This window comes from Dichomitus squalens (genome assembly GCF_000275845.1).
Source record: "Dichomitus squalens LYAD-421 SS1 unplaced genomic scaffold DICSQscaffold_4, whole genome shotgun sequence".
Lineage (NCBI taxonomy): Eukaryota > Fungi > Basidiomycota > Agaricomycetes > Polyporales > Polyporaceae > Dichomitus > Dichomitus squalens.
The window spans coordinates 768,810-785,466 of NW_006766886.1; the positions used below are offsets into that span (position 1 = coordinate 768,810).

At 55.8% G+C, this 16,657-nt stretch overlaps 7 protein-coding genes across 7 annotated transcripts; 3 read left to right on the top strand and 4 right to left on the bottom strand.

Annotated features, from left to right (window-relative positions):
- Nucleotides 1–124: 124 nt before the first annotated feature.
- Nucleotides 125–2,899, top strand: DICSQDRAFT_99988 (uncharacterized protein). The gene is made up of 13 exons (XM_007362432.1): nucleotides 125–349; nucleotides 413–578; nucleotides 645–681; nucleotides 740–942; nucleotides 1,010–1,152; nucleotides 1,218–1,398; nucleotides 1,456–1,610; nucleotides 1,677–2,121; nucleotides 2,194–2,333; nucleotides 2,392–2,544; nucleotides 2,600–2,673; nucleotides 2,725–2,803; nucleotides 2,863–2,899. Exons 1-8 carry the CDS (start codon nucleotides 182–184, stop codon nucleotides 1,929–1,931), a joined length of 1,308 nt encoding a protein of 435 aa, XP_007362494.1. The 5' UTR covers nucleotides 125–181; the 3' UTR covers nucleotides 1,932–2,121; nucleotides 2,194–2,333; nucleotides 2,392–2,544; nucleotides 2,600–2,673; nucleotides 2,725–2,803; nucleotides 2,863–2,899.
- A 641-nt stretch (nucleotides 2,900–3,540) lies between these two features.
- DICSQDRAFT_52855 (ACN9-domain-containing protein) lies at nucleotides 3,541–4,155 on the bottom strand (the record flags this gene model as incomplete). The annotated part of the gene is made up of 4 exons (XM_007362433.1): nucleotides 3,541–3,660; nucleotides 3,719–3,867; nucleotides 3,926–4,005; nucleotides 4,061–4,155. The coding sequence occupies 4 exons, from the start codon at nucleotides 4,153–4,155 to the stop codon at nucleotides 3,541–3,543; spliced, it is 444 nt and encodes a 147-aa protein (XP_007362495.1).
- A 223-nt stretch (nucleotides 4,156–4,378) lies between these two features.
- On the top strand, nucleotides 4,379–5,025 carry DICSQDRAFT_144448 (uncharacterized protein; the record flags this gene model as incomplete). The annotated part of the gene is made up of 2 exons (XM_007362434.1): nucleotides 4,379–4,691; nucleotides 4,748–5,025. 2 exons carry the CDS (start codon nucleotides 4,379–4,381, stop codon nucleotides 5,023–5,025), a joined length of 591 nt encoding a protein of 196 aa, XP_007362496.1.
- A 137-nt stretch (nucleotides 5,026–5,162) lies between these two features.
- Nucleotides 5,163–7,839, bottom strand: DICSQDRAFT_99992 (alpha/beta-hydrolase; the record flags this gene model as incomplete). Its single annotated transcript, XM_007362435.1, has 11 exons — nucleotides 5,163–5,980; nucleotides 6,039–6,388; nucleotides 6,446–6,516; nucleotides 6,588–6,701; nucleotides 6,788–6,880; nucleotides 6,940–6,971; nucleotides 7,041–7,076; nucleotides 7,151–7,247; nucleotides 7,319–7,355; nucleotides 7,422–7,632; nucleotides 7,695–7,839. The coding sequence occupies 11 exons, from the start codon at nucleotides 7,837–7,839 to the stop codon at nucleotides 5,163–5,165; spliced, it is 2,004 nt and encodes a 667-aa protein (XP_007362497.1).
- Nucleotides 7,840–9,418: 1,579 nt separating this feature from the next.
- DICSQDRAFT_178316 (uncharacterized protein) lies at nucleotides 9,419–12,062 on the top strand. Its single transcript, XM_007362436.1, has 4 exons — nucleotides 9,419–9,623; nucleotides 9,684–9,870; nucleotides 9,922–9,980; nucleotides 10,063–12,062. The coding sequence occupies exons 2-4, from the start codon at nucleotides 9,709–9,711 to the stop codon at nucleotides 11,738–11,740; spliced, it is 1,899 nt and encodes a 632-aa protein (XP_007362498.1). The 5' UTR covers nucleotides 9,419–9,623; nucleotides 9,684–9,708; the 3' UTR covers nucleotides 11,741–12,062.
- A 778-nt stretch (nucleotides 12,063–12,840) lies between these two features.
- On the bottom strand, nucleotides 12,841–14,127 carry DICSQDRAFT_124888 (uncharacterized protein; the record flags this gene model as incomplete). Its single annotated transcript, XM_007362437.1, has 4 exons — nucleotides 12,841–13,164; nucleotides 13,226–13,407; nucleotides 13,468–13,998; nucleotides 14,067–14,127. The coding sequence occupies 4 exons, from the start codon at nucleotides 14,125–14,127 to the stop codon at nucleotides 12,841–12,843; spliced, it is 1,098 nt and encodes a 365-aa protein (XP_007362499.1).
- A 1,154-nt stretch (nucleotides 14,128–15,281) lies between these two features.
- DICSQDRAFT_80345 (complex I intermediate-associated protein CIA30) lies at nucleotides 15,282–16,591 on the bottom strand. Its single transcript, XM_007362438.1, has 5 exons — nucleotides 16,516–16,591; nucleotides 16,155–16,456; nucleotides 15,902–16,102; nucleotides 15,651–15,846; nucleotides 15,282–15,598 (listed from the first exon to the last, which is right to left on the bottom strand). Exons 1-5 carry the CDS (start codon nucleotides 16,577–16,579, stop codon nucleotides 15,549–15,551), a joined length of 813 nt encoding a protein of 270 aa, XP_007362500.1. The 5' UTR covers nucleotides 16,580–16,591; the 3' UTR covers nucleotides 15,282–15,548.
- Nucleotides 16,592–16,657: the final 66 nt, after the last annotated feature.

Consider the following 16,657-nt stretch of genomic DNA (forward strand, 5'->3'; position numbering starts at 1 on the left):
GGCATTCGGCATGCTTGCCGCTTTCGATCTCTATCGCGGTATCAAGGGCGCGTAAGGTTGGCTTCAACTTGGTTATAAAATAAGGGACTAGGGAAGTCATTCCTAATCTTCACCCCCGCTGACTGTCCGTCTATCAGAATCCCTGCGGCTTTGCGTGAAGTCTTGAATAGAACGTGCAAGGATGGCTAACCCTGCTGACTTCGGCCCCCTCCCGCCTCGCTTTGCCGAGCTAAAGAAGGAGATTGTAGGGTCGTACCCTGACTTCGAGGCTCGTGCTACGAAGGCATGGGGCGAGATCCTCGTTGAGCTCGACAAGGCCACGAAGGACATCGCTGCTCAGGGCTCCGCGGTGAGTCGTAGTGTGCTGTTCGTCCATATCTTCAATCACGCTGATGTCCACTTTTGCATGCAGAACGTGCCGGAGGTCAACTTCAGCGAGCTCGGCAGTTTGACCCCGGAGCGCAAGGAGGAGATACGCGGCAAGGGATGCCTCGTTATCCGCGACGTCGTAGATGACCAAGAAGCGAGAGAATGGCAAGCGTGGTTGCGCAGTTACGTTGCCGAGAACCCAGTTGACGGTAAGTTGTTTGCTGTGCTCGCTCCTCGAATAAGAGCTCACGTCGGGCGGCTGCTCGTATCGTCAGGTGTCCCGGAGCATGACAAGCAATTCTTCCAGCTCTAGTACGTGTTGGTTGTTTGTTACAGATGTGCAATGCTTAGTACTGGCGACAAACTATAGCTGGACGAAGTCGCAAGTCCGAGCGCGCTCTCACCCGAACATCCTATCAGCTACAGTATGGCTGAACAAATTGTATCGTATCAGGAACGGGGACGGAGCGAAGATCAACGACGTCGATCTCGAGACCCCACTCACCTACGCAGACCGGTTCCGTATCCGTAAGCCAGGCGTGCAGTGGGATGTGCACCCCCCGCACGTTGACGGTGAGCCCCTTGATCATTTTGTTATCGAGGCAGACCTGCTAAGTCATTTCTTTGCTATGCGATATAGGTGGAGGCATTGAGCGATGGGAAGATGAGGCCTTCCGCCACTGCTTCGATGACATCCTGAGCGGAAACTGGCGCGAGCATGACCCGTATGACCTTGAGAACCGCGTCCGTGCCAGAAGCTCGCTGTACGGCCGGCCGAACCAGGTATGCCACGCCACTCCTACTCGGTGGCTGAGTTCGGGAGCTGATTTTACGAGAAACTGTCAAAGGCGACCGTATTCCGAACCTACCAGGGCTGGCTCGCGCTGAGCGAGACCGCCCCGAACGAGGGTACGCTCCAAGTGTTCCCGAACGTGAGGCTGTCGAACGCGTACATCATTCTACGGCCTTTCTTTGCGCTTAAGGATGGCGCAAACCCCGACTCGTCCGACCCAGATGACTGGCGATTCGGTATGGACCTACCATGATTCCCTCGTTTGGGCTGTGTGGATTGATGAGATATGGCAGACTCGACGACGCCAGACTTCCACGGCATTTACTCGTACGGCGCGTCGTTCGTCGGCCCCCGTCCGAACACCCAAACGCACCCGCACTTGAGGCTCGAGCAGACGATGGTCCCGGTGCCGAAGGTGTATCCGGGCGACATGGTCTTCTGGCATTCCGTTCGTGGCCTCTACTTGTTTACTTGTCACGCGAGCTGACTGGATTGACAATGTACCCGTGCACAGGACGTCATCCATGCTGTGGAAAAGCATCACACTGGTAAAGAGGACTCGACCGTGATGTACATCCCGGCGATGCCATATACCGCGGTCAACGCCGCATACATCGAGAAACAGAAGGAGAGCTTCCTGCAGGGCGTCGCGCCACCTGACTTCCCGAGGAACAAGGGCGAGGCGGAATGTGTCGGCGTTGGGAAGGCGGACGACATCGAGAACCCCATCGGTAAGAGGGCGATGGGCTTCGCGATTGAGGTCGCATAGTATCTAGGTCGATGTTCGAGACGAAATCTTGTTGTATGTATTACTAGACCTGTAGAATGTGGAACAGGATTGAATTGCTGATCGTACACTACGATTTCGTGTATAGCGAGGGTCGTCATGCCGAGCTATGTATACACACTCGAGTCCGGGAAAAACATTCTACCACCTTAGGTAAGGGAGGAACTTTCCACTGTGAACGGCAGGCACAAGTTGTCAAGAACTGAATGGATGCCAAGATAGCGTGGAGGTATGGGAGACGCACTCAAACGTGAGAACCACACGGTCGCCCTTAGGGTCAGGCTTGCGGTCGACCTTAACTTTGCAGTCGATCATGGACATGATACCGTCACCAAATTTCTCATGAATGAGAGCCTTGATGGGGGTGCCGTAGACAAGCACGCCCTGCACATGCGATTGGTCAGAGCAGAGATTGCAACATATCGCGAGATGGAGGACAAACCTCAAAAAGACGGTAGAGAAGAGGGTCTTGGGGAGGAATCGGGCCGAGACCGCGGCGCGGGAACCAATTCTCCCCGATCTCAGCAACCAGGCTGGACGAAGGGATATCCAGGAAGTCCCCTAGCTTCGCAAGCTCTTCGTTCGTAGCCTTAGCCTGTGAACGTGGGCGGATCAGACGACATTCCGTGAGCAGGAAATGGCGGGCCGACCTGTCCGTAGAAGAGCGCGGCGACCCAAGCCTCGTCGTGGCCGATGGCTTTGCCAATGGCGTCAAAGGTCACGCCTGCTTTCAGAGTCAGTACGCCGCAGCAAGGATGCAGCATACGTCGCGTACCCTTCTTAGCCTTAGCCTCGAGCAATTGAGCACAGATTGAAGGGAGATCGGCGTAGGGCTCCGCGTTAGAGTTGACCTTCTACAGACGAGGTTGCCTTCTTCAGCGTAATATTGGGCGCTGGTGGCTTGTCCACTCACAAGAGTTTGTTGAGACATGTCTGCGACTAGGGGGAAGACTCGACAGGAACTGTAGGATGGGAATGTTGTGAGAGACTTTGAACACTATCGAGCCTGCCTTATATACGAAAGTGGTGGGGTCATTCTTCACATGAGTTCCTGCTCTTTCGGCGCTAGATCGCGCCCCAGCAGACGCCACGTGAGGGTGCTCGATGGGTTCACGCGGCATGCGCGGAGCGGGAAGGAACGGAATGCATGGAATCAAGCTCGAGGGCAGGGATGAGTTCGGGATTTTCTGGCTAATCAGCTTGACCAGTACGGACGTTGCGAACGAATGAGGATGCGAAACGGCGAGCGATGTTATCGATGGGTCTTTGTCATGAACGGCATTCACAGTAGCTACAGCGCAAGTCTGTCTGCGTGTCGCCCGTCCTGCGACGGAAAGACTCGGCTCTGAGCATGCATGGACAGATAACTGAGCCATGCTAGTTTCAAATCTCATCTCAGGGTATCCGCGAGCAACCGCGCCTCCGGGTGGCATTACGCTAGCTTTGTGTTGGTGAGTGCAGCACGAAGTCAATCTTGTAGGGCGCCAACTATGAGAAATACGAGAGTACATGAGGCATCAATAGTTGTTGAAAAGAGAGACCGCACCATGCACATCCCATCACCGGCCAAGCGAAACGCTCGGAACGCTTGCTATGATGTACCTTCGTTGTCTGAAGGAGTTTTGCCGTCTTGTTCTGGCGTCACCGGTTTCCAGACGTCCTTTGTCACATGCATAACCTCGTAAAGTTGCCCTAGTTGTTCAGCAGACATCTAACATGAAGATAATGTTGGTTTTATAGTTGAGAGGAAGTGGCCAGCTGCAACAGACCTTCTCCAATGTTGTTGGGTCAAGAGGTTTGCCGCGGAAAGCCTTGCCACCTTCGGGACCAGCGGGTAGCGCGTCCAAGTACACCTTCCACTGGGACAAGAACCCTATGATGTGAACTTTGTTCGTCGTTTCTCTATGTCTACGGAATTCTGCCGACGTAGTTTGAGCGCGCGCCAGACTTCGACCACCGGATGGTTGAGTGCTCACCCGCTTTCACGTAGTCATCCCCAAGAGAGCGCATCTCAAGGGGAAGATTTCGATGTGCGCGCAGTATTCTGCGGTACAACCTAGACGCATATAGTCAGTAGAGAAGGGACGTACCATTGAGCAATTCATACATACGGCAGCGGTGGCAGCAAGGCGGCACTCGCTTCACGGAGGTTCAGAGGGTGCGTGGACACAGACTTGGCAAGCCGCACAAGACTTGCACGGAACATTATGATTAGACGTTCTTCTGGAGTCACCCAATTTTTAGGGTAGGGGTATTGCGAACGGCACGACGCGTGCAGAATGATGTGGAGGAGGTCAAGTTCAGTAGGGCGCTTTGGGCCATGATGCGCCCACCTTGTCCCCTTACCACTACGACGCTCACCGCGATATCCTGGAACTTCAGTTGCGCCTCGAACGATTGCTTGCGGTCCTCACCGTCTGCTGCTCACCATGTCCAAAAAGGAACCCACTCGCGCTCAGCTGTCTTCGCGTCTGGCCTATCAGTCTCGAACACCTGCGTTCCTGCTCAGGATGCAGCAAGGTTTGGGCGGAGGGGGAAGGAGGGATGACGATGATGACGACGAGTTTGAGGATGATGGCTCTGGGAGACCTCCCATCCCCAAGCGTCCGGCCATTCCAGAACGCCCGGACGGCGAGCCTGGGAGCGAAGATGAAGACGATCTGGACGAGAAGCCGCAGGTCGTGGTGTTGAGGGAGGGCAAGCATCTGACGGAGAGGGAGGTCGAGAATGAAAGGCGGAAAGGCGCGTGCGTTCGATGCATGGGCTTAACTGAGAGCAACTCTCATGAGGACCTTCAGCGAAGGGCCTCCCTCCTCTACCTGAGCCTACGGAGAATGGCTCTGCTACTGCGAAGGATGAGTACTCCGAAGGGTCGGCGTCAGCAGAGTCGAAGTCATCCAAGCAGCCGGGTCTGTCATTCGGCGCGTCTAGCAAAGCAAAAGGCGCGAAACGCAAAGCAGTCGGGGACGGTCGAGACGACGCGGAGAAACTGAAACCCGATGTCGCAGTCAAAGCAACCAAGAAGAAGGCAAAAAAACAAGACAAGAAGTTGCTGTCGTTCGCCGAGGATGCATAATGTCTACTAGCGAGTCGCAGGAAGTGCTCCGCGGAACAGTTACGCGGTATGGTATGTGTATGTCTCTAAGTCTCTTGAGTCAACTACCCTGATCGTGCGTTATCAGTGCACACCGATCTTTCCCCTACACCACCGTGCTAGAGCAATGCGACCCCAACTGCGACAATAATGCTCCAGATCGCCACCAATGTCGCTCCAGGTAGCCCACTACCTATCACCCCGTTTACTGCGCCAATGTTGGGCCCCTGTGTGGCTGTTGCAGTCGCAATGAAGGCACTCCATGCGGACGCCGATGCCGCTGGAACCGTGTATGTGTACTGCGTGGCCGATGAGCCATAGAAGATCTCCTTGCCTCCCGGCAAGAAGTCGTTTGCCAGCGTACTGTTCTCCCCGCCGACCACCACCGTCCCGGAGACTGTCCCGTTCAGGTTGTTGCCCAGCACGAACTCCCGCAGGAAGACCAACGCCTGCGCCGGCTTCCACATCGGCACCAGGTGTCCCGCGCCCTGGAACAGCACATACGCGAGTCCGCGCTCCTGGTGGACGATCCCGGCGAAGTTGCCATCGTCATCGAACCATGGCGTGGAGGGCTTGTGCGTGAAGCCTTGCTGGCCGCCGAACGTCATGTTCTGAATGATGACCTCCGTGCCGTGATGCTGGACGAGCGAGTCGTCGTTGCCCGAGTAGAAGACGATGGAAACGTTCGCGGCCGAGGCGTTTGCGGCGAGGTCGGAGAGGAAGGCGATCGGCTCGACGGACGGATCTCCGTACTGGTTTCCCCCGGTGCTGTTGTACGTAGAGCCGAAGGGGTAGTTGAAGTTCCGGATCCAGTCCTTGGACGTCGGCGCGTGGAGGGCCGCACGGGTGGCGTCATCGTTGAAGAAGGAGGAGGCGTTCTTGAAGGGCTCGGGATTTGTCGCGTCGGGAATGTCATACACGTCAAAGTCACCGTTCGCTATATTCTCTCAGTCAGCGCTCGTTTGGTATACTGCTCTCGCTGATGGATCACTTACACCAGGGGAACGTGAAGTTGACCGCATAGTCAATCAGCTCGTCCAGCAAAAAGCAGCCGTATGAGGGGTCGATCGTGCCATTCGCGCGCCCTGAGAGATCCCGCTTCCATTGCTGACGTTCTGCCTCCCTGCGCTCGTGGAACTCGGCCCTCTTCGCTAAAGAAGGGCTGCCGTGCACGGCGGCAAACTTCTCAGAGATGGTCTCCTTGAGGGTTCTGGCGCGGCTTTCGGTGGGGTTGAGAATCGACTCGCTCAGGGCCGACGAGGTTGTGGGTCGGACGAGGTTTAAAGTCGGGAAATGACCGTTTTGAGGGTATGTGAGATTCAGGTCGAAGCCACAGAGATGTGTTCTTATGCGCCATAGGCACGTTAGCAATCTTCCATCAGGCATGCGTGACGTTACTGACTGCTCGCGGAAATAGTTGAATACGTCCTCATCATATCCGATGAGGGCCGGATACGTCTCGATGACATTGACCTGTTCGAGCGACGAATCCACGCTGAGCCATCCGGCGGCCGTACAAGTTGATCATGACAGCTCGCACTTACCACTGGCAGATGCTCGACAGTGGCCTGGGACCCGAGCGAACCGTCCCCAATGGTGATCTTGCGGAGCTTGACAGGCGGATTGGGCGTCTGGAAGAGATGCTTCGTGATGTAAGGCTGCAAAGGGACCATTGAGTACGTGTCAGCATTGAGCCAAGAACAGGCCAAGAACAGCCGGGAGGGGCAAGACGGCGGTTACTCACGATGTACGTCCCGGCGTAGCTCTCGCCTGATAGGTACAAGGGACGCGTCGCAAGACTCGGGAACACTTGGACGAGGTTCGACAGGAAGCCGACCTACGAATGACACTTCCGGTCAGGTACGCTTACGCGGATCGCATGGAAGAGCGACATACGAAGTCCTGTCCCGTCTGATCCTCGTCTGAGACTGGAAGAGGTAGCCCATTCAGCGCCAGACATTAGTTCAAGGAGGGCCGGAAGGTGCCGCGAAGCGTACCGTAGCCTGTTGTATCCGCCGTCGAGAACCCGGTGCCTGTCGAAGGTGGGTACAAAGCGCTCAGTACGTGCCTGCCACGCATGCAGCATTGTTCTCGCAAGCTAACTCACCCACAGGTTGATCAATCCAGATGGTATCTGCGAGGTTGTTCCAGCTGAAGTTATTGAACACCCAGGAGCCGTTGGGTAACACATGGACTGGGCCATTCTACGCACGGCGGTGCCGGAGAGGTTCAATTCCAGGCACAACGATGATGTTCATTCGCAGAACCCCCTTACCTCCGTCGTGAGCGCAATCATACCGGAGGACCCTGGACTGTTGACATTCGTGCGATCAACCTGGCGTCTTTGTCAAAGGCACAACGTCCGGGTTTCCACTTACCCTCCTTGCAGCCAAATGATCCATGGATCGGTGTTGTTCACGTCGGCGGGTGCAGTCAAAGAGCCATTCGCGCCGACTTTCTCGAACGCCCAGAAGAAGAGGGTATCGTTGGGGTGCCCTGTGCGGTTTACCGGGATGTTGCCCGCGAAGCTGCGCGGGAGGGCGGGGAGGACGCCTGTGATGTTAGGCAGGCTCTGCGTTACCTCGAAGTCTGGAGCGGCGTGGACAGGTCGGTCAGGTTGAGCATGTTTACGACGAAAGAAGAGGGCTTACAGCTCTGCCAATCAGGTCCGAAGGTGGTGGTGTTCGGCTGGCCTGGCCATGCATGAGGGAATGAGTTGGGAACTGTGAGGTTGCGCTGGGCTGACGCGACAGTGCAGAAACCTAGGGTAAAGACAGACACTAGCAGACCGAGCATGGTGGTCAAGGTAGCCGTTTCCCAGTGACCCCTCGAGGAGGTCAACTGTCTTCACACTTATATGTACAAGGAGCCATGACGCGATCAAGAAGCACGATAGGACCAATGCGACCACAAGGTGTCAAAGAGAAACAGGTCCATCGTGACCCGCGCCGGGAGGCTCGCTCCCGATAAGTTTTGAGCTCGAGGCCGGTAAGGACAGATCGTACATGTCCAATGGAAGCCCTTCTTCGGCGCAAGTAGATGTTGACACATCGCGGTGAATGGCGTGAGCGGCAGCGGAGTTGGATCAACGGCACGAAGGTGCTGAAGCCTGACGGGACCAATGATTGCAAGCGGGAGAGATGACTTGGGCCCCGCTGGGTGGAGCACGGGCGTCGCGGAGTTGCTCACTATTATCTCCGTCCATCGATGATTTGGGAGACGCCACAGTACATAGGTGCCCTTTGGAGTTAGTGCGTGAAACAAGCACCTGGTTGTGGTAGTAGCACAGGAGCGCGCGGTCAGATGCTCGCGGAGAAGTACGACATATTACGGACACGGAGGCCCACCGGCCTTTGGACTGCACTGCATATCAGACCGATCTCGTTTGCCATCCCCACTGGCACAGTGACAGTGCCGTTGCGGGAGGATACAGGCGTTGATTATGGTTAAAGCGGGATGTCCGCTTCGTTGTGTGTTCTGTAGAATGGAAGACAAGCCGCCATGACGCCTAGCATACAAACTGGGGTCGGTCCTTGTTCCTCTATCATTTTTAGTCACTAGATGTCACCGTGTCCGCACTCGAATTAGTTGCAAACCTCTGCCTCAACTCTTCAAATTGTCGCAAGCCCTACAGTGCCGACGCCCTTGTGGCTCATCACGTCGATCTTGGCTTGTTTGCGTCCCCGGGACTACGAGTTCCCGACTCTAGCTACGCCGCAGATCGACTATGCAAATGACAAACTAGAGGTGGGAGACTTCCAGAAATCCAACGCAAGTGTACCTTTAGAGTTCCGAGTACTTATACGCACAGTCTTGGCTCGTGTGATTACTGTGACCAGCAGCTCCCGTCTTTCCTAGACACTTGTGGCTGCTTGGTATAGGTTTTTCGATGACAGCACGATATCGGATCCGACCTGACCTTGAGTGCCTTTCACTCACCTGTATGTAGAATGGCGCCTCGAACCTCCTTGGGACAGATCCGCGAGGGCACGCACGCTTGCCTGAGCAGTGCGGTTACCGCCGTCACCACGGATGCTGTAGTCACCTCAACGACGCTCGGGCGCTCTCATTATCTCCGGTGACTCGATAGTATGGCTCTGAGGCGCCCTTCAACCATGGCTGTTCCTGTACTTATGTTCCTGATGATCCTCTGTCGAGATCAGAACTTTGGACGATCTTCAGAACAACGTCAAACGCTTGTCGATCGTTCATGTTGTCTGCAAATCAACGGCAGGTAAGTAGAAAACTACATACATCGTTGACGCAGGGAAACAGTCTTGTACTTACCTGGTAACCCTTACTCGGGCTGCGCCCGGCTGAGTCTAGCCTATGTAGCTTGACTCAGACAGGTCGGGGGCGCCGGACAGGAGGCCACGTTCTCGAAGGGCGGACTCAAATTGAACTCGAAACTGATCTGGAGGCGCGTCTGCGGTGACCGGCAATACGCATGGCAACTCAGCTGCATGCTGTCAATGCGGTCTCACCACGCCCACGCTCTCCGTCTTCCAAATCGTCCTACCATGTTCACTTTGCCCCATCCCTGACGTTCCTTTTGCACTCTTTTGTTTTCTTCACCTCTTGTGAGTGGTTCGGTCATTGGCATCCGTCATGTCTGACGATTACGGCTCATGAGCGTCTAGTTAGACCTCCCTGCAAGCGATCGTAATGCTCGGACGGAGGATCGTGGAACCTTGTCCGGCCATTGAAGACACGAAGGACTCGCAATGGCTTCCCGAAGCTACAACCAGTCTCACGGTTAGACGTGTCAAGTCCGCGGGTCTGCGCATTGTCACGGAAAGCGAGGCCTTATGGCCAGACGTCTCCCTAGTAAGCACATTCCTTCACTCGTCCATTCTCAGCTGTCAAGATACTCGTTAGGGCCATGTGAACACCCTACGCCCGCCTTCAGTGAATCCCCAGTCATATTTATCCATGAAGTATGTGCCGTCCTCCATCTCATGCTGCGTCCGCCGTCTCGCTGTCATCTCCGTACTCATCCTCCTCCACCTGTCCTACTAGGACTCCTGACACGAGTCATACGTTTGGCTTTCCGAATCCCACTATGGCGTCCCCCAAGCATCCGTACGCTGTAACCTCATCGCCGTCCGCATCTCCCGCCACGGGTATCCTCCACGCACGTCGACTCTCTCGATATTCTCAGGTTGAAAGTACATTACGCTCTGCCGCCAAGGTCTCATATGTTGAGGTTCCGCCCCAGGAGCTCCAGATCCGGGTTCTCGAAAAGGCCACCGCCATTCTCAGCGAACAAGCGCGCGATGCGCAAGCTTGTGCCAGTAAACTACGCGCGCGATTAGCGGAAAAAGGTTCCAAATCACTCACGCGGGAAGAGCTCGAGGCACTCCAGCGGGAGTATTGGATGGAGGAACACAGGAGCGTTGCCAGGAAGATACAGTGCGAGGAAACCAAAGGCCTCTTAACGAAGCTTAGCAGTCCCATCAGCGAGGTGCCTCCACCCCTAGTCGTGGCTTCGCCTCCTTTGACACGACAGGAGGCCAATCTGGCTCGTTTTCTGCAGCTGTCCCCTACCCGCATCGACCTCCCCCGAAGCCGTAGTACCCTGACGAGCCCCACCCTTACGCGGAGGAAGACCATATCGCATGCGCGTCCAATGCGATTGCGCCCGTCTGCACTAGACCTTGCTCTTTTGTCCCCAATCCAATCACATCGTCGACGGTCGAGGTCGTTCGATGCCACGCACTCTCGCCGGAACTCCGGTTCCACCGATGCCACATTCGTTTCCGAGCACTCGAGCGAGCAAAGCACCGTCGCTTTGCCGCCTGCACCAGTAAAGTCACCATCTTATCCCGTTCTGTCTGAGCTGGACGGGGTCATCCGCATAGCGAAGATGGCTTCTCGTCGTCCATTGGAGACGCTCCTTGCGGAGGCCGGCGATATTGCCATTCCAGAGTACGCTGTCGACCTCATCGAAGACTTCGCCGCTTCCCCCATCTCGGTGGACACCATGCTCTCTCCCGTGGTGTTCTCCCGTTCCCCCAGTACCCTCTTTTCCCCCATGTCGCCCCGCTCTCAACCTCCGCCTCAGCTCGAAATGCCCTCACTTTCCGCGCTGGAGGATAGGGACCCGCGTCGGTCGCTGTCAATGCCGGATTTCTCCCACTTCGCGATGGAAGATGAAGAGCCACCGAAGTTCAACTCTCCCGTACGGGCTCCTTCTCGTCCTTCGTCGCCTCCCAGCTTACCCCGTCCGTCCTCGCGGACCGGTAACATCATTGACCGTCTTCGGAGTCCCGCTGCGGGTAACGGCACTCCGGTTGTTCCCCGTCGCCCTGCGACGGCGAACGCATGCCTTCGTTCCACGGCGACGCAATCCCTTCACGCTTCGTCGATCAGGTTCGGGTCTCTCCGGCTGTCCAGCCCTTCGCTCATGACCGTGCCCGAGTCGGACGTGGACCCCCTGCAACGGCCGCAAAGCTCGATGAGCGGATACGGGTACGCGTCGCCCGAGGCCGTCCTGGAGAGGGCTGAGACTGGCGGGGAAGTGAAGCCCGGGAGAGGCCGGTTTTCGATATCGTCGATCCGGCGGCGGAGGTTTAACTCGACTCCCAGCGATGTCGGTACTAGGGAGAGCCGGAGCATCAAAGAGAAGGCCGAGGGGGCCAAAGGTGTTCTTCGAGGGCTCCGGAGGAAGCTCTCCATGTTGGGTTCGCAAAGGTGAATGGGAACACCCACTTGTTCATCGCTTTCGCAGCTCTGTCACACATCGCGCTCGTGTCGTCCGGTCACAGCCCACTTCATTTATCGTTGTTATATAAGCGTGCAGGAGCATGCAATCATTTACAGGTCATCATTTCGCTCGGATTTATGCTTATCTCGTTCTGTTTCTCTTGGTGCGTCTTGACATATCACGTTATGACCCAGGCCTTATGCCGCGGTCTTATAATCTGCAATGTTTCATATCTTCACATGTACAATTTGGACATTGTCTCATAACTTGTATCAAAGGACACCTGCGTCTACACTACTCTTTTGTACTGCCGCATACATAGTATCAAAACGTCTGTATATATACGACTATGACATTCTGTCCGTTGTACGTGGGTGTGATCACACCTAGGTATAGGCCTTATGTCCTGACGGCGCATGCCGTAAATTGACGGGGCTACAGTATATCTCTATCGCATGAGTTGCTCAATCCTCACGTATGTCTGCTCCGCCCTCAGTAGTTCACTAGCTAGCGACCTGCGTCCCATTCTTGGGCACCAAGCATGACGTTGTTTCCAGAGCGCGCGCGGAGGATCCAGCGAAGGAACCACACTGTCTGATCATGTCAGAAACGCTTGAGGGCACACAGGGAACGTGCTGTCAGTTACAGTAGCGTCGTGGATTCAATTCATTAGAACGTTCCCGAAAAGGCCGAATCACAACATCAGAGACACGACCATTCCGGCAAGCAACGGAAGCCCACAAGTACTGCAGTACTCATTTCGCGGTCTCCACGAACTAAGCTTCCATAATTAGAGATCAAGGTCGACTATTTCTATGTTGTGCTACACGGTTGTAAGTAATAATTTATAGGATGCAACGGCTTGAATCCCGAGACGCCCGCACGCCGAAGGTTGTTGTGCGATATCAAATCGTCATATCGAATCGTGACCGAGGATACCGCGAGTGTGTCGCTCTGAGGGATCGGGCGGAGGATCAGTGCTGTGGCTTACGAGCACGGAGTAGATGCTCTTTGATGTTTACGTTCTCCCTGCACCGCCGGACACACGCCGTCAGCTTGACAGTATGCAACAGAATGAATTCAGGGCAAGCTCACCGAGATTTCCTCTGCTTCTGACGGAGATCTCGGATAGTTTTGAGGCTGCGAGCATCGTTCTTGCCACCCCTTGCTTTCCCATTGCCGCCGCGGAACAAGGCCGACGGATGTCCCTGAGGCGCGGACGATGAGGCCGAAGGCGCGGTGGGAGTAGAGCTCGCCGCCCCAGAATTGAGCACGGGCGTAGGGATGACCGTCTGCTCCGGGCTGGGCGAGGGGATATCATTGGGGTACGAGTCCTGGAAAATGTCATCCTGGGCGCCGTCCTTGAAGTTGTAGAGGTCGGTGTAAAAGGGCGGCGCGAACGCATCCTCGAACATCTGGAGCGGTGACTCGGGTCAGCCAATGCACATAAGGCGGGCATACATGAAGCCAACTGACGTTGTTCTGCTCCTTTTGGAACCAATAGAACGGCTGCTTCGCACCGTACGTGCAGTTACCGGGTGTTGCGTCCGGCTTCCCGTGCTGAGGGTCCGCACCGCAGCGCCTGGGAACCTCAGACTTCGCAAGCGGCACATCCGATGCTGACCCAGTGATGTTGCAGCGGAAGCCGTTCATGTAGTCTAGCAGCACTCACGTCAATGACTTCCACATCCTCGTGAGAACGCAACGGATACACTCACTCTGCTCGCTACCCGAATCTGGCGCGTGAATCCAGAACCACGCGCAATGGCACCCGCCCTCCGGGCACGGCGGCATGCGCTCTGGCACCTGGAAGTCCGTGTTCTTCGTCCACACGCACGTCTGATTGACGCTGAACACCGTGAAGTCCTCGGGCTTGATCTTGTGCACGTCGCTCTCGTACGCGATCGCGAGTGCGCACCCTGTCAGGTCGTCAAAACCAGTCGTGTGCATTGCTCCGCTTGGGAAGCTCCCATCGTCGGACGGGCAGGGGTTGTCGCCCTGAGAGACGTCGGTGCGGCCCTCGGAGGAGGCAAAAAAGGAGGTGACGCCCTTGTTGCAACCGAGTTCTGCCGTCGCGGCTTGGCCAGCCGGGAGGGGGAAGATGTCCCCGTCGTTGGGCGGGAAATCCAGGTGCCCATGGAACCACCATTGGTCGAACGAGAAGTCTTGGAGGGGGGCGACGGGGCGATTGTCGTAGGGGAAGGTCTGTTGCGTAACGTTGAAGCCGTACATGGACGGATGCCATAGCGCTAGACGAGAAGGATACGTGACTTAGGATTGTCCTCGAAAGGGAAGGGGCCGTGGTGATGGTACATACCAATATGCGCCGAGGCGAGCGGGAGCAAAGCCACGATAGTGGCCAAAAGGACCGGTATCATAATGAGTGGTATGTTGGGCTAGGAAGTTCTAAAAAAAGAGTGCGGAGTCTATCGCGCAGCGAAAGCAGGGCAAAAGGTAGCCCGACGGAAGAAAAATATAGATATGAACAGAGGAAGGAAGAAACAGAGAACAGTCAGAGAGCTGGCGCAATGAAGCGCACCAGAAGAGACAACGAACGACCGATTCTGGGAGGAGAATGGGCTGCGGACCGTCCTTGCTGCGCTTTATATGCGAGCGTCGTAGTATACTATCCCATCTCTCCCGCCTGACTTCGTTCCGGTGCTCCCAAGAACTGAGCGGGTTTCACGAATATCAGACGAATGTGCCCCCAGCGGTGACGTAGCATCGTAAGGTCGCCATCGTGATAGCCTCAGAGTCCGAGGACAAGCCCGCTCATCCGTATGCACGCCGCAGCGGATCTGGAAAGCAGCGTGGCGACACATGAAATAGCGCCAAAACATCATGAGCCGTCGAACACCGCGAACAGGATGAGGCCATGATCACTCACCGAACACAGCCGAGTCGCCAAATTGCTAGGCGTTCCAAATCGAGCGCAACGTTGTGCGCGTGCTTGCAGATGACTGAAGGCACAGCGCAGCCGAGCGGGTACATACATAGGGATCTACAAGGGTCGATGGCGATTCTGAGTGCCTTCCTCCCCGAGCGGGCGCACGCCGCTCAACTTAGTGGTCACAGTAGGCGAAACATTGTTCATCGCGCCAACAACGGCGGGATCGAACTACAATCGCTGGGACTGGAAGGCCGTGCGTCTTGACGCACACGGCGAATAACACAGGCGGTCGCGCTGGGCTGCGACGGTGACGTGCGGATAGACAACCAACGAACTAGAGATGAGATTCAGTGGCCAACAATGCTAGCACTGGATCTGGTCAAGTCCACGCGCGCCCATAACTGATGGGGTATGAAACATGCGTACATTCCGCCGAACCGTGGTTGATTTTGACGCACTTCGCATTGGATAGCGTACCGCCAATGCTGCTGTTGGTACCGCTTGCCTTGAGTACAAGGTCGCCATCCGCTGAATTTGACGAGGGGCCAAGATAAGGAAGATGGCGACTGCAAGCGTGATGTCTCAGATATCGAGCAGCAACTGTTCCGCCTGGATGAAATATTCGAAGTCTGTGACCCGGGGGTTGCGAGGAGAAATCACAGTGGGCGGAAGGTAGAGCTGGCGCTACAAGTCTTCGTTGTGATTTGACTGCCGCCCGCGTCGGCCGCTCACATGTGCAAGAGCAACAGGCGCGAATGCTATGCGAATGAGGTGTCCGTCCCACCGCCGAGGCCGGTCATGTCGATGGGAATGATAAAAACCGTCGAGTGGAGGCTAGTATTGCGTGAGGGTAGACTATGAAGCTGGGGGCTCGAGGACAAAAGAGATTCCTCGGTGATGTGAAGAGAATCATAGTACCGGTGGCCTTTGCCACTGCGTACCATCTGTAGGTACTTTCTCTATTATCGAGGGCAGTTAGTTTACTATACGCGTGAGATACGGTCAATGTACCTAGGGCACTAATGTCTGTGACGTCCTCGATGTTGACCGCACTGATGGAATCGATACCCAGTTCATACGGACCTTCCACGCCGCTGTTCCCGCCTAATAGGGAGATTCCAACGGTACGCACACGCTCACGGTACATCTGGACTTGATGGGGCACCAGCTCCCCGGCGTTGGTGAGTACGAAGTCCTTGAAAGGAATCTGGACAAAGAGCACTGTCAGTGGACCATGGCGCCGCAACAGCATAACTACTCACAAAGACATCCTCCCAGCCGCCGTCGTCTCTCCTGAAGAACAATCGGTGTTGCCACAGGTCCGTTGTGATGGGTCCGTCCGTCTGCAGGTTCACGAAGTAGGAGTTGCGTGTTCTTGGGTGACCGAGTGCTCTCACACGCAGGGCGAGGTACTCGTGGTTCGAAACGTCTTCCGTCATCTCTCCAAAGAGGGTAGACCGAGGCTAGACAATGCAGATTTGTAACGAGAACCATGGAAGAGTAGACCTGCCGCACCTTGCTACGGAAACCTGCGTAGCCTCCCCGAATCTGTCCTTCTAGGCCCCGTCTGACGGCCAAGCTCATTTCGCCCCAGAATTTGCCCGTCGGCTGGTTGACAGTGTTGCCATGAGGGGTGGCAGTTTTCTCAGTAGTCGAAGGCTTGGCAGTAGACTCGTCCAGTTCGAAGTGCACAGTGGACAGGCCTCCAACATCTGCGTCGCACCCGGTGGCAAATTGGTTGATGTCTTCGCGACTGTTGAAGGTGAAAAGTCTTTTGGGTGCGCGCGATGGCTCTTCGGCGCCCTCCATGCGCAAGACTGGACGAGGATCACTGTACCTCAACAGGTGCTCTGAGACATGACAGACGTCTGCGTACTGCGAGAGGCATTGTCACGGAGGAGCTTGCTGCTTCTATTGAGATATTGGCCGAGGCGCGACATGGCGTGAGATGCAAACGAGGATGGGCAACGGTTGCACTGTTGCAGCTCGGGTTTGCAGTTGCGGTGAGCGGCAAGGCA